General features: G+C 51.9%; 1 protein-coding gene across 1 annotated transcript; it reads left to right on the top strand.

Moving 5' to 3' along the window:
* The first annotated feature begins 8,104 nt into the window (after window positions 1-8,104).
* LOC114682312 (F-box only protein 46) lies at window positions 8,105-14,760 on the top strand. Its single transcript, XM_037211196.1, is given in 12 exon segments — window positions 8,105-8,193; window positions 10,464-10,583; window positions 12,775-12,873; window positions 12,876-12,992; window positions 12,995-13,036; window positions 13,039-13,288; window positions 13,290-13,567; window positions 13,570-13,628; window positions 13,630-13,894; window positions 13,897-14,151; window positions 14,154-14,489; window positions 14,492-14,760. Coding segments are annotated over 10 exon segments (1,893 nt in total). The 5' UTR covers window positions 8,105-8,193; window positions 10,464-10,583; window positions 12,775-12,851.
* Window positions 14,761-15,812: the final 1,052 nt, after the last annotated feature.

Raw genomic sequence — 15,812 nt, 5'->3', positions numbered from 1 at the left:
TTGTTTGTTTGTTTTGATTTTTGGTTTTCTTGTTGTTGTTGTTGTTGGTGGTGGTGGTGGTGGTGGTGGTGTGTGTGTGTGTGTGTGTGTGTGAACCCTCTAACATTTTGGCCAGGGCAGGAAGGGGGCTTCCTTAAGGAACTTAGCAACTTTGTAATTCACTTTGAAACGATTTGGGCTTTTTTATTTTTAAATCTTTATTCTTTCATTTATGTGTATGGGATGTGGGGAGTTGTACCTGTGCCCCAGAAGAGGGCGGTTCAAATGCCCATAAGCTAGAGGTACAGGTGATTGTGGGCTGCCTGATGTGGGTTCTGGGAACCGAACCTGCAACCTCAGAAAGAGGAGCAAGCACTGCTCAGCCGTCTTAGTAGCCCAAGCATGGGTCATTTGCTTGGAGCCTTTAGTTTATAAATTCAGTGACTGGTAGTAAAGGTTATGGCCAAAAGCTCCGACGTCTGGCAGAGCCAGGTGGCTTACCATGCCTTCTGCTAAGCTGTGTCCCCACGCTCAGTCTCAGATTTCTTTCTTTCTTTCTTTCTTTCTTTCTTTCTTTCTTTCTTTCTTTCTTTCTTTCTTTCTTTCTTTCTTTCTTTCTTCCTTCCTTCCTTCCTTCCTTCCTTCCTTCCTTCCTTCCTTTCTCTTTCTCTCTCTCTCTCTCTCTCTCTCTCTCTCTCTCTCTCTCTCTCTCTCTTTCTTTCTTTCTTTCTTGGTCTCTCTGTAGCCCTGGCTGTTCTGGAACTCTGTGTAGACCAGGCTGGCCTCGAACTCATGGAGATCCACCTGCCTCTGCCTCCCAAGTGTGGGGATTAAAGGTGTGCTCCACCATTCCTGACCTCCATTTTTTCAATATGTAAAGTGGGACCACATTCAACCCATGATGGAACGGACAGTCAGGCCATGTGTTTAAAATGCCTGTTGCATTATGCTCTCAATAAGGATGACAACCTTCTGGGATTTCCATTCTGGCCTCTGCCCTCCGGGGCTCCCTCTCTTCATAGTGCCAGGGCACTGTTCTCGGCACTAGGGCTTTGGACTCAGCTTGGAGGTCCAGTTCCTGTTGGTTTCACCCCTTCACCCCCACTGCCTTGTCTTTGCATCGTTGTCGTGACCTACAGGGATGTGCGTCCTCTCCCACCCCACCCCAGCGCGCCCCTAGCCCGAGAACCTATAGCATTGTCTCTCCACTCTTTTCTTTTGGTTGGTTGGTTTGATTTTTCAAGACAGGGTTTCTCTGTGTAGCCCTGGCTGTCCTGGATTTCACTCTATAGACCAGGCTGGCTTCAAACTCACAGAGATCCGCCTCCTGAGTGCTGGGATTAAAGGCGTGCGCCACCACTGCCTGGCCTCTCTACTCTTTCTTAAATTATCTGAACGCCTGTTAGTTTGGGGTTTGTTGGTTGACCGTCTCTCACTTCCCCTGTCCCTGTGTGTTACAGCTGGGTGAGCTGCCACTCCCCCCCCCCACCCCCATGTCCTTCATTTATTTGTCTTAGAAAAACAAGTGACATTTCCAAATTATTTTGCCGTTTCTTCCCCTTTGTTTCTGTTTTGTGAGGCACATTCTACCCTCATAGCTTCACTGCTCTGAAATTCTGCCGACAGAGATCTGGTCACCTCTGCTGACTGTTGACACTCGGTGTTTGTTTTCTGAAAGAGTCGCATTATGTAGCATAGGCTGGCCCCAAACTTTGGTCTGTCCCAGTCACTACTGCGCTGGAATTACAGACCTATGCTGCCACACGTGGTTGTTGCTTTTTTCTTTCTTCTTCTAAGACAGGGTCTGATGAAGCCCAGGCTGGTGTTGAACTCACTTTGTGACTGAGGATGATGACTTTGATTCTCCTGCCTCCGCCTCCCAAGTGCTGGGATCACAGGCTCCAGGTACCATGCTCTTTTGGCTTAGAAAAAAATCTTAAATTGGATTTCAGCCTGTGCCTGTCTGAGGCTCACTCATATAGCACATCCATGCGTGCGTGCATGTGTGTGTATGTGTCTGCATGTGTATGTACCAGCAAGCCTATCTCTGTACCTGCAGTGGTGGGGTTACAGACGTATGCCACCATGACCTACTTCTTTTTATGTGATAGTGAGCATGAAGCCCGGGTCCACTTTATAGACTAAGCTTCCAGTATTTATTTGTACTTAAGTGTTTTGAGTGTTGGCCTGCATGTGTATACCATGTGCATGCAGTACCTGTGGGGCCAGAAGAGGGCGTCTGATCCATTGGAACTGGAGTTACAGATGGTTGCGAGCCGCCTTGTGGGTGCTGGGAATTGAACCTAGGTCCTCTGCATGAGCAGCCAGTGCTCAATCAGGACTCTTTAGTCCTTCCTGATTGGCCTTGAGCTCTCCGGGATCTTTTTGCCTCCACTTCCAGAATGCTGACTTTTCAGGCATTCGACATCACATCTGCCTCTAAAATTATTGTCGTTGTTGTTGTATTCCATTCGTGACAGCATATTACTAGCTGTGGTGGCAGAGCTGTTAGAGTTTGCCTGTGGTGCGTACCTTCGTAGGGAAAAGGAGATGGCCTCCTCATATCCTCACTGACTGCTTGATTGGAGATCATACTCCCCTTCCATCCAGCCCAGCCCCTCACCTCTGTGTTTGTTTATTTCTACCTGGAAACTGCTGTTGTGTTTATTTTCCCTTGATCCAATTAGTATGGCAGCCCCTTGAGAACAAGGATTTCTGTCTCCTGTTCCTCGTGTGTCTCCAATGCCTGGAGCCACACCTGTCACAGTGCAGGTTTTGTTTGGGCAGGATCTCACTGTATAGCCCTGGCTGGCCTGGATTGATTGTGTAGATCAGGCTAGCCTCAATCTCACAGAGATATGCCTGCCTCTGTCTGGCCCAAAGTGCCAGGATTAAAGGATGCACCACCACAACTGGCTACAATATAGTTTTGTTCTTGTTGTTTTGTTTGTTTGTTTGTTTGTTTCGAGACAGGGTTTCTCTGTGTAACAGCTCTGGCTGTCCTGGAACTCACTCTGTAGACCAGGCTGGCCCTGAACTCACAGAGATCCACCTGCCTCTGCCTCCCAAGTGCTGGGATTAAAGGTGTGCATCACCACACCCAGCCTTGTTTTTTTAATGTGTGTAGATGTTTTGCCAGTATGTATGTCTGCACACTATATGTGTGTGGTACCCTCGGAGACCAGAGGAGAACACTGGACCCTCTGGAACTGGGGTTGCAGGCAGTTGTGAACTACCAAGTGGGTGCTGGGAACTAAACTCGGGTCCTCTGTCAGAACAACCAGTGCTCTTAACTACTGAGCCACCTCTCTAGCCCCTGCAATATAGGTTTTTATAAACATCTGTTAAATGAATAAGCAAGGCTCAGGACCCAGCAGTAAGGGGCAAGTTTCCTGGCTTGGTTTCTGCGAGTGATTGCTGGGGATCAGTTTCATTTCAGAACGTGAACTAAAGAGGGCTGCTCTGGTATGATGACATACACCTGTGATCCCAGCAATGAGGAGGCTGAGGCAGGGGGATTGCTTGGAGTTCCAACACAGACTGAACTTATAGTGACTTCCAAGCCAGCTTGGGTTGCAGAGGGAGACTCTGTCGCAAAAACAATAACAAATATTTTATGTGTATGAGTGTTTTTGCCTGCATATATATATATATGTGCACTGTCTATGTGCCTGGTGCCTGCAGAGACCAGAAGAGGGCACTAGACCCTCTGGAATTGGACCTAAGGATAGTTGTTAGCCACCCATATGGGTGCTGGGAACTGAGCCGGGATCCTCTTCAAGAGCAGCCAGGGCTCTTAACTGCTGAGCCATCTCTCCAGGACCCCGATTTATTTATTTACTTATTTATTTATTTCTGTACTGGGGATGGAATTCAGAGCCTTCTGCCTGCTAGGTAAAGGCTCTAGCACTGAGCCACATTTGCAGTCCCTCATTGGTGGATTCTAGGCACGTGCTGTACTGCCAAGCCATGCCCTCACCCTCTTTAGGAGGCAGGTCTCCCCAACAGTTGCCCAGGCTGGCTTTGAACTTGTGATCCTCCTTCCTCAGCCTCCCAGAGAGCTGGAATTACAGATGTAGCCATCGGGCTGGCTTTGAAGTTGTTTCTGACTAATAATCCTCAGGACAGAGCTATCTAAACCTTCGGGCATCTAGAGATCCTGGAAGCAGACAGAAACCAGACGAGGTGGCCTCCCTGTGTCCCTGTTTCCCCTCCCAAAGGGCAAACAAGCAGTTTGTTAAACCTCAGTTATACCTCATACCTCAGTTCTTAAAAAACACTGTAGGACGAGGTTGAGGATGGTGTGGTGGCTGACCCTCGGGGGGAGAGAAGAGAGCTGACACCCAGGCCAAAAGCCGGAGGTGATGTGGGGTTGGGGTGGGATGGGGCATGGGTAAGCAAGGCTTATAGACCCCTCAGGAGCCAGTGAGCTACTCACGGATCCAGAATAGCTTCAAGGAGAGAGTCCAGCCCTCCTGAAACAAATGTACAGGCTGGAGAGGGGAGAACCTCTCAGCTGCCCAGCTCAGGGACAGGTGTTAGAAGCAGGATGGTGGTGAGGAAGAGGTCAAGGATAGCCTGGGAAGGCCCCCAAGCGGGTGGGTGGGACTTTTCAGGGCAGCTGACTAGAGTGGCCAGCTATTGAGATGTCTCCAGTGGTAGACACGTAAACGTTGGCCAGCAATCAGGTTGTCTGCTCAGTCAGACAATGTATTGCACACGGTGACCTGGGCTGTTTAATGCAATGCACAGTTGGAGTCAACCGCCCTGAAGTTTCTTGCCTGTTCCCAGGGCCTGGCATGTGGCACCATGCTTCAGGAAGGCAAACGATAGGGAACAAAGAGACAGGCATGCCAGCCGAGCAGGCTATGGTAGTGCACACCTGTCACTCCGGTCTGAGACTGAGGCAGGAGCATCTCCAGTTTGAAGTGAGCTTCCGCTGTACTTGTACCGAGACAAAGGGAAATGCCAGCCTTACGCTTCCATTTTAATGGAAGGAGAAGCAGACAGCACACCTCATAAGCAAAGTGTTTGGTGCGGTGGCTGGTGATCGGCGGGACGGAGAAAAGCCAGCGAGGGCTGAGTTTGTGTCCTGTTGTGTAGAGGCTGTGGGCTTGCATCAAGGCCCCCCAGAGGCGGAGGGGAAGGGTGAGCCCTGGGGTGGGTGAGGAACAGTATTTCAGACAGGGAACATTGAGTGTGATGGCTTTGAGGACCGAGTGACACAATCCACGCCCGGCGAGTGTGGGCAGTCTGGACAGCATTGCCTCAGAGCTCAGTCTGAAGAGCAGAGCAGCTGCCTAGCCTTTCTCTGCCTGAGCTCCCTTCCTCATCCTTGATGGCCGGGCCGGGGAGGTAGCTCAGCATTAAGAGCACTGGCTTTTGCAGAGGGCCTGGGTTTGGTTTCCAGCAGCCATGTCAGGTGGCTCTGACGCCCTCTTTTGACCTCCTTGGGCACCCTTACCTGTGCACACACCTACATACAGACACACATACACAGAAAGAAAGAATGAGCACAGTACGGGGAGATGGCTTAGTCGGTAAAGAGCCTGCTCTGCAAGCCTGAGGACCTGGGTTCAGATCCCAGCACCCACCTAAGAAGCCAGGCACCGCTGTGTGCATCTGTAACCCCAGTACCAGGAGGATGGCAGCAGAGGAGACATTTGGATTCGGTTCTCATTGGCCGCCTAATCAAGCTACGACTGAGCTTGGGTTTCAGTGAGATATCCTGCCTCAAAAACCATGTACAGCCTGTGGTGGTGGTGGAGGCAGCGCATGCCTTTAATGCCAGCAGTAGAGAGCAGAAGAAGGAGAATCTCTGTGAGTTCGAGCCCAGCCTGGTCTACAAAGTGAGTTCCAGGACGGCCAGGCCTGTTACACAGAGAAACCCTGTTTCGGGGTGGGCGAAAAGAAACATGTGCTGAGTGATTGAGTAAGACACCTGGTCTGGATCTATGTCCACTATACACACTCGTGTGCATTTTCAAGCACACTTACACACCCCCACACAAACATTCATATGCCATACATAGACCCCCAAATAAAGACACAAAAATGAGACACATTGGTTATGGAGCATGCTTGGGCTGCCAATGCTTAAGAGGCTGAGGCAGGAGAATCAAGAGTTGGAGGCCAGGCTGGACTACAGAGTGAGGAGATGTGGGAGTTAAATGGGTTAATTTTAAGTGCTGCTAACTGCATAATGTATTTATGTTGCCTTTGAGTGGATGTCCTTCCCCTTCCCTGTGAGCTATTTCTGGTGAGCCCAATGTCATGTGTGTAGCCTATGCATCCAGGACCAGCCCGCAGGAGGATCTCTGTACATCAGGGTGTGGGAATGTGCATTCTCTAATTATTGGGGGCTCTTAATGAGGGTGTAGAATGCGGGGCTCTGCTCCTATCAGCTTTGCTGTCTCAGGCAACCTCCTGGGATAGGTGTGTTTGTGGTTCCATTAAAATTGTGGATTACAGGGTTGGAGAAATGGCTCAGAGATTAAGAGCATTTGCTGCTCTTCCAGAGGTCCCGAACTCCCAGCACATCAGTCGAACTCCCAGCACATCAGTCGGCTCTCAGGTGCCTGCAGCCCCAACACCCTCATCTGGACTGTGGACACTGCACTCGAATGCGTGAGCACACACACACACACACACACACACACACACACACACACACACACGCACACTAAAAGTAATAAAAATAAATCCTTAAAACTGTAAGCTCTGGCCGGGCGGTGGTGGCGCATGCCTTTAATCCCAGCACTCAGGAGGCAGAGCCAGGCGGATCTCTGTGAGTTCGAGGCCAGCCTGGGCTACCAAGCGAGTTCCAGGAAAGGCGCAAAGCTACACAGAGAAACCCTGTCTCAAACAAACAAACAAACAAACAAACAAACAAACAAAAACTGTAAGCTCTGGTGGGAAAGTCGTAATGCCCTTACCCACTGAACCACCTCTCCAGGCACCTGCACTGCACTGAAACAACACAAGGTGTCTGTAATTTTAAGATAACTTAAAAGTCATTTTTGAGTGACTTCCTGTTGCTTTCCTGTAGTGAGTGCAGAGGTTTGGGGAGCCTTGTAGGAAAGACTGGACAGGTCCTCATGGCCAGTTACCTTAGCCTTGAATTCCACGTCCAGTGGCTGTGGGGACCAGTACAGGGTTAGCATCTGTTCTTTGGGTTTTGCATTTGGCCTTTGAAACAAGGTCTGACATAGCCAAGGCTGTTTCCTTAACGCCAGCTTTCCCCCCACCCTTTTTAATACATAGGTGTTTTGCCTGCATGTGTGTCTGTGGACTGCATGCATGCAATGCCCGCAGCGGTCAAAAGAGGATGCCAAGCCTCTGGAACTGGACTTCCAGGCGGCTGTGGGCTGCCCTGCGGGTGCTGGAACCGAACCCAGGTCCTTTGCAACAGCAGCCAGTGCTCTGAACCGCTGAGCCATACCTCCAGCCCCGAGTTTACCTGTTTGTGGATTTGGGGGATTTGTTGTTATTGCTGTGGTTTTGCTTGTTTTTGTGTTTTAGTATGTTTTATTTTTATTTTACGAAAGTCTGACACTATATGGCCCAGGCTGGCTTAAAACTTCCTGCCTCAGCCTCCCGGACTACTGGAATTACAGGCGTTAAGGTGTCACACCCGGCTTGCCTGTTTGTTGAAAAGGCGAGGTGACTAAGGCTCCGGGTGTCACACCGAGAAACCTCTCTCCATCCCCGCCAGAACTAGTAACCAAAGCCAGATTCTCGGACCTTTCCCCTACGTGGTTCTTAATGCCGGGAGTCCGCCAGTCCCCGGCCGCGTGGCCCTTTAAATCTCTAGCGTCAATCAGGGCTCGGGTTTCAAGGGGCCGTCGGGTAGTACTCCTCCCCTTGAGTGCGGTGGCTAGTTCCCGGGTTCCCCGTTCGGCAGTCCTGGACGGCAGGCATTTGTCCCCACTCCCTTACGTCGGGCTGCTTCCATCCCGCCCGCCCCCTCCCGTCACCTCCCGCCTACTCCTCCTGTTTTCCAAGTCGGGCCCCTTCGCCAGGGCCTTCCTTATATGGGCACGGCTCTGAACCGCGGCCGCTCATTGGCCGGGGCCGTCACGCGCGCGTCTGTCAACAAAGGGGCGGGGCGGAGCGCGCGGCGCGCCTGCCCGCGCGAGGGGGCGGGCCCGCGGGGCTCCGGTGCGCATGCTTGCGGGCGGCCGTTCTCCCGGCCGCCTAGGGGAGGCGCTGCGGGTAAGCGCGCCTGGGGGGCGTGTCCGGGTTTTTATCGGAGGGGGGTCACCTGAGGGGGTCGGAAGATCCCCTGGAGAAGGAGGCGGGTCCAGGGTTTGGGGGCGCGTTCGCACCTACGCGATTATTTGAGCGCTTGGGAAAGTTGCGGGGTGGCGGGGCTACTTTTAGGGTTCCCGGGAGCTTAAGAGGCGCCTTGGGTTTGGGTTGTTTTGTAGTGTGGGGGGCTTGGTTGTGTTTTAGAGGTGTCCTTTGTGGTTGGGGTGTCTGGTGGGCACAGGGTGCCTGGGCTTGAGTACTTCCCACCTGTGTGACCAAGGACAGGGGGCGCTTCCCTTCCTGTGGCCCCTCTGCAAGCAGAGCTGCGCTGCGGAGACTCCGGCCTCCCAGCCTGCTGGAGCACGCGGACACGTGTCTGCTGTTGTGCCCCTCGAGGTTTCATTAGGACTGTTGACATATTTGTTTGTTTGGGGTTCGTTTTAAAAGAGGGTGTTTTTATGTCTGAGTTCTTTCAAGGTTCGGAGCTTCTGGGAATGAAGGGGTAGAATAAGGATCAGTGTCTGGAATGAGCGGAGGATGTCGGAGACCCACTGAGTCACCTGTGAGATTCGGGTATTGCTGTGTATCTTCAGATGTGTGAAAAGTTATTTGTGATTTGGCGTCTCCGTGCTGGAGGGCGTATTGATTTATTATTTTGATTTTTGTTTTAAGTTTTATGTGTATGGTTGTTTTGCCTGAGTGTGTGTCTGTGCACCACATACCTGTCTGTTGCCGTGGAGACTAGATGGATCTTCTGGAACTGGAGTTACAGAGAGCCACTCTGTGGGTGCCGGGAACCACAACTTGGGTCCTCTGCAAGAGCATCAAGTACTTTTTAACTGCTGAGCCATTCTCTCCAGCTCCCATTATTATTTATTTATGAGACAGGGTCTTTAGGTAGCTCTGGCTGGCCTAGGACTAGATACATAGACCAGGATGGCTTTGAACTCAGAGATCCACCTGCTTCTACTTCCCAAGTGCTGGATTAAAGGCCTGCGCCTCTTTGATTTTTGGGGCAAGGTCTTTTTATATAGTCCCCCTGTCTCATATCCCAGCCTCCCAAGTGCTGGGATTACAGGCATGTGCCACCAGGCTTAGTAGGGTCTTGAGGAGGAGGTTGGAATTTTAAAGTAGAATTTGAAAAAGTCTGATACTTTGGGGGTGGACATGAAGATTCTGGAAATGAGGGTGGGGTTGGGTAAGGATTCTTAAGATCAGGGTTCTGTTACTGGTGATGGTGTTTGGAGGCTGATTTGAATGGCATCTGCAGGACCATGAAGTAATAGGGGTGTCAGATTTGCCTGGATTTAGAGCAGGCAGTCTATCCTATAGCACCACCTAACTTTTTCTTTTCTTTTTTTGGGTGGTGGGTGGGTTTGGATTGGTTTTGTTTTGTTCTTGTTTGGTTTGCTTGGTTTTTCGAGACAGGGTTTCTCTGTTTAACTTTGGAGCCTATCTGGAACTCACTCTGTAGACCAGCCTGGCCTCAAACTCACAGAAATCCACCTGCCTCTGCCTCCTAAGTGCTGGGAATTAAAGCGTGCTCACCAAGCCTGGCCTCTTGTTTGTTTTTGTTTTTTGGTTTTTTTGCTTTTTGTTTTTGAGACAGGGTTTCTCTGTGTAGTCCTGGCTTTCTTGGAACTTGCTCTGTAGAACAGACTGGCCTCGAACTCAGAGAATCACCTGCCTCTGCCTCCCAAGAGCTGGAATAAAAGGCATACACCACCACTTCTGTCCAGCAAAGCTAACTTTTTATTTATTATGTATACAGTGTTCTGCTGGATGTAACCCTGCATGCCAGAAGAGGGCACCAGATCTCATGATAGATGATTGTGAGCCACCATGTGGTTGTTGGGAATTGAACCCAGGACCTCTGGAAGAACCTCCAGTGTTCTTAACCTCTGAGCCATCTCTCCAGCCCAGCTTACTTTTTCTATAAAAGACTAGGTAATGAATTATTTCAGGCCATACAATCATTGATGCAGCTCTGCTCTTTTGGGATGAAAGCAGCCATAATTTGTTTCCATAAAATTTAATTTACAGTCAGTGGGCTGGGCTTAATTCTTGGCATGTAGTTTACTTACCTCTCTGTTCCATTGGGATATTCAGGGTTTATTTTGTGAAGGGTTATTTTCTTCTTTGTTTTCTTTTCCTTTTATTTGTTTGTATCTTTTTAGACAAGGTCTGACTATGTAGCCCAGGCTGACCTGGAACTCTCCATCTTTTTGCCTCAGCCTCCTCAGATCTGGGATTGTAAGCACTCATCACCATGCCCTGTTGGAGGGTTGTTTTCATGTTGAGATGTCTGCAAGGAGATGGGCCAAAGGTGGAGACTAGGCACCTGCTCCCTGCTGGTAAGTAGAGTGAGACAGAAAGTGCTGCCATCAAACTCAGTCACAAAGCTGCCTCCAGACTAGCTGATGTGTGCACAGTCATGCAAAACAAGAAAGAGAAGTCATTTTTAAGGGTGCTCTCAACAGATGCTGCAGCTCAGGCCTGTGATCCCGGGCACCTGGGGAGCTGAGCAAGTGCATTGCTAGGCTCCTGACAGCCAGGGCTAAAGAGTGAGATCCTATCTCAGAGAATAACCTCAGAAAAACTGAGTATAAGTGACTCACACTTGTAATCCAGAATGAAGCAAGAGGATTGGATTGCTGTGAGTTCAAGACTAGCCTGGGCTACAGTGAGGCCCTGTCTCAAAAAGAAAAAGAACCATCATCATCATATATCATATTTAAGAATCCCATGACCCAAAACAAGTGGAGAGTGAATTTTTTTTTTTTTTTTTTTTTCGAGACAGGATTTCTCTGTGTAGCTTTGTGCCTTTCCTGGAACTCACTTTGGAGACGAGGCTGGCCTCAAACTCACAGAGATCCACCTGCCTCTGTCTCCCGAGTGCTGGGATTAAAGGCGTGCGCCACCACCACCCAACCAAGAATGAATTTCTTAAGGGTCTGTCTGGTTCTGGCTTCAGATTTTCCTCCCTTGCCTAGTTACCTTACCCCTCTGAGTGCCCTCGCAGCTGTGGACAAGGCTGGGCATGTCTGCCTTTTCAGGAACTGGCCACTAAAGGTACAAGTGTAAGGGGGAGGAGTTTGCTCCAGCTGGTACTTTCGCTGAAGGTTACAGGTTAGGCCAGGTGTGGTAGCGAATGCCTTTAGTCCCAGCACTCAGGAGGCAGAGGCAGGTGGATCTCAGAGTTCCTGGCCAGCCTGAGCTACAGAGTGAATTTCAGGATACCCAGGGCTAATACAGAGAGACCCTGTCTCAAAAAAACTAAAAAAATAAATAATAAAGGTTAAAGGTCAGCCACAGGAGGCCTCTGGACTGTAAGCAAAGGCATTGGCTGCATCCCTCTGCTTCTCTGATGTGTGGCTGGGATAGAGTTTTGTTTTCTTGGCCGTGCTAGGGAGGTTGCCGCTCAGCTGCATCTCAGACCCCTCACGAGGTGCAGTCAGGCAGGTGCTGTGGCTGAACTGTAGAGCCATGCTCCCGCCCTTGAGAGAGAGAGAGAGAGAGAGAGAGAGAGAGCGTGTGTGTGTGTGTGTGTGTTGTGTGTGTGTGTGTGTGTGTGTGTGTGTGTGTCGGGGGGGGGGGGTGTCTGGTGGAGCCCGGGGTGGCCTCACCTCCTGCTCTCACGCCTGCCTCCCTCCCTCCCTCCTTCCCCCCTCCCTCCCTTCCTCCCCGGGTATATGTAGGCCTGCACGTCTCGACTGTCTGGAACACAGTTTTCAGTCTCTAATGTCATCTCTCCCTGGTGCAGAACTGAAGACTGGGTGGCCTTGGGAAGAAAGGCAGTGACTTCAGTGCTCTGTCGTTGACTGTTTTTATACTCTTCACTCTTCGCTCTTGGGGGCCCACCACCCAGCTCCCAAATAATACACGGAGGCTTATTCTTACTTGTGAATGCTCAGCCTTAGCTTGGCTTGTTTCTAGCCAGCTTTTCTTAAATTATCCCATCTACCCTCTGGGCTTTTGCCGTTCTCTATTTCTGTATACCTTCCTTTATGTCTTAGACTGTGGCTTCCTGAGTAGCTATGTGGCTGGCCCCTGGAGTCCTCCTCTCCTCCTTCTCTTGCTCCCAATCTTTTCTCTTTCTCAGATTTCTCCTATTTATTTCTCTCTGCCTGCCAGCCCCACCTATCTTTGGCATTTATTAGACCATCTTCAGCTCTTTATTAGACCATCAGGTGTTTTAGACTGACACAGTAACACAGCTTGAGAGTTTAAAACAAATGCAGCATAAAGAATGCAGCACATCTTTGCATCATTAAACAAATGTTCCACAGTATAAACAAATGTAACATCTTTTTTTTTTTGTTGTTTTGTTTTTGTTTTTTTTTTGTTTTTCGAGACAGGCTTTCTCCGTGTAGTTTTGGTGCCTTTCCTGGATCTCCCTCTGTAGACCAGGCTGGCCTCGAACTTAGAGAGATCCACCTGCCTCTGCCTCTCGAGTGCTGGGATTAAAGGTGTGCGCCACCACTGCCCGGCAACACATCTTAAAATAATATTCCACAACAGTGCTGCAACCTTCTATGTCTCCAGGTGGCATGTGGAGCTCCCTACCACCATCCTGGTCCTGAGATTCAGTGGCTGCCTGCTGTTTGCTCTCACCTCCCAGCATGGACAGGGGCAGCCTCCTGCCTTCCAGCTCTGGTGCCCCAGGCCCTTTGGAACGTATTCCCAGAACCAGCCACGTCCGCCTTCCGCGGCCCTCAAGCCTCCCGCCTGCTCCGACGCCGGCAGTGGGGCTGAGCCTGACCATGGCCTGCGCACTCAGAGAACACGCCACCTGCCTTGGCTGCAGAAGCCCCACCTCCCAACATGCTCCACTCCTCTCTTCAGCAGCCGCTGGCGACGAGGGTCGAGTCCTGCTAGACACGTGGTACGTAATCAAGCCTGGAAATACGAAGGAGAAGGTGGCCTTCTTTGTGGCCCACCAGTGTGGCGGGGGGAGCCGGGCCAGCTCTATGAAGGTCAAAGGGCACTGGGGCAGCGATAGCTCCAAAGCCAAGAGGAGGAGGCGCTGCCTTGAGCCCACCAAGGCTCCTCCAGACCCGGGGCAGAGGAGGAGCCCCCGCCACTGAGGGGGCCCCCACGGCATCTGGGGATGATGTGGACCTGCTCTCCGTCGCAGAAATGGTGGCTCTGGTGGAACAGAGAGCCGCCCTGGCCCTGCAGAGTTACCCGCGCCCCACCACCCCAGCTCCGGTGGTCTTTGTGTCAGCTGAGCAGGGAGGACCCGCCAAGGGGCTGGGGTCAGAGAGGCGGGCTGCCGGGGGTGACTGCAGCCGCGTGGCCGAGGCAGTGGCCCACTTCGAGGCCCAGCGGGACAGCCCTCAACCAAGGGTCTGCGCAAGGAGGAGCGGCCGGGGCCCGGGCCTGGTGAGGTGCGGATGCGCTTTCCGAATCTCCAATGGCCGAGAGCCCCGTTCACCAGATGGCAGTTTACCTACTTGGAGCGGGGGCCGGCCTGGTAGTCCCTACCCTGGTAGTCCTGGGCCTGGGGCTCGAGCCAAAGACAAAATCACTTGCGACTTGTACCAGCTCATCAGCCCCTCCAGGGATGCCCTTCCCAGCAACATGGAGTTCCTGCTGGCCAGGGCAGACGAAGCCAGTGAAGGGGAGACGCCAGCCCCGGCCAGGCCTGAGGATGCGCCCCCAGCACCCCTCCACCCCCTGCCCGAGACTGTGGAGCATCAGGATTCCATGTGGATGTGGTGGTGACGGGGGTAGTGGACGAGTGCATCTTCTTTGGCAAAGATGGCACCAAGAACGTGAAGGAAGAGACTGTCTGCTTGACCGTGAGCCCCGAGGAGCCGCCCCCCCCTGGTCAGCTCTTCTTCCTCCAGTCCCGGGGCCCAGAAGGGCCTCCCGAGCCACCCCCAGCGGATACCCCGAGCACAGTGCCAGGCCCTGACGACCCGAGGGCACAGCAGACACCTCCCTGTGCCGCCTGTACCGGCACGTGTCGCATGACTTCCTGGAGATTCGCTTCAAGATCCAGCGTCTTCTGGAGCCGCGCCAGTACATGCTGCTGCTGCCTGAGCATGTGCTGGTCAAGATCTTCAGCTTCCTGCCCACCCGAGCCCTGGCAGCCCTCAAGTGCACCTGCCACCACTTCAAGGGCATCATCGAGGCTTTCGGTGTGCGCGCCACGGACTCGCGCTGGAACCGGGACCCGCTCTATCGCGATGACCCTTGTAAGCAGTGCCGCAAGAGATACGAGAAGGGCGATGTGTCCCTGTGCCGCTGGCACCCAAGCCCTACCACCATGACCTGCCTTACGGACGCTCCTACTGGATGTGCTGCCGCAGAGCTGATCGCGAGACCCCGGGCTGTCGCCTGGGCCTGCACGACAACAACTGGGTGCTGCCGTGCAGTGGGGTGGGTGGGGGCGGGCCGGCCGGGAGGAGGGGAGGTGAAGCCCGGGGGAGGGGACACCCGCCGTACCTAAGCCCTTCCTGCTGTGCTGGGCGCTGGGGACCAGGAGTGAGTCACCAGCCAACACTACAGTCCACCCAGCGTTGATCTCCCTAGAACTGGGACCAGGTTTGGGGGTTGACGGGGTAAATGCCCCGGTTGACCCCTGTTGGTTTTTACTCTTCAGAGCCAGGGCCATGGACCCTCAGAGAGGGTTGTGTTTTGTTGTTTTTTATGAGCATCTCAGTTGCGCCTCCATCAAGCCCTAAGCCCACCCCCGAGTCTCTCCACCCCAGGGACCCACCAGCAGGGAGCAGACGGCAGCTAATTTTGGTACCACCTGAGGCTTTTCCTCAAGCTGGCCCCCCCATTCTGTGCTCCCCAATTCTTTGTCTGTGGGGCTGTGTTCACCCAAAGGGCTGCAGTCTCTGAGGTTGACGCCTCCAGGCCGTTAGCTTGCAACTCCAGTTGGCACTTTGTGGAGGCAGCCCACCATTTCTAGATGTTTTCCTCATTAAATAAAAAAAATGATTTCTTCCCAACTACCAGTCTCCCTCTCCCCCCAGGGAAAGTGGGTGAAACCTGCAAGTGTAGAGACCCCTCTTCAAGCTCTTGTCACCGACTCCCAAGTAAAGCTGTGAAGCCCTTGCCTCAGAGGCAAGGACAGTGGGTCTCAATTTCTAGGTAATTCTTCCTTCCACTTGGGGTACTCAGTGAGGCATTTGGGTCTCTGTCCCCTCCCCCACAAGCCACAAGTTTCTTTAGAATCTTTTGGTTAACTGGGGCCGTGATTTTTAGGCAGTTTTGGTCCAAGATTTTTTTTTTTTAATTTATTTTTGTTTTTTGAAGGCATGGTTTCTCTGTGTAGCCCTGGCTATCCTAGAACTTACTCTGTAGATCAGGCTGGCCTCAAACTCACAGAGATCCGCCTGCCTCTGCCTCCTGAGTGCTGGGATTAAAGGCATGGGCCACCACCACCCAGCAATCCAAGATTTTATTTGGGTTTTTTTCCTCTTTTGGGGTGTTTTGTTTTCTCATTCATTGTGGTTCTGGAAGCTTCTAGTGTGTGGCATCTGACCAATTTTGAATTGTCCTTTCTATAAAATCAATATTTATAAAGGAGGGCCAGACTGGTCTGTGTGATGTTAAGGGAAGGGATT

Source organism: Peromyscus leucopus, chromosome 1, assembly GCF_004664715.2.
Source record: "Peromyscus leucopus breed LL Stock chromosome 1, UCI_PerLeu_2.1, whole genome shotgun sequence".
Taxonomy (NCBI): domain Eukaryota; kingdom Metazoa; phylum Chordata; class Mammalia; order Rodentia; family Cricetidae; genus Peromyscus; species Peromyscus leucopus.
The sequence above is the reverse complement of the archived record's forward strand: the minus strand, read 5'-3'. Positions and strand labels throughout refer to the sequence as shown.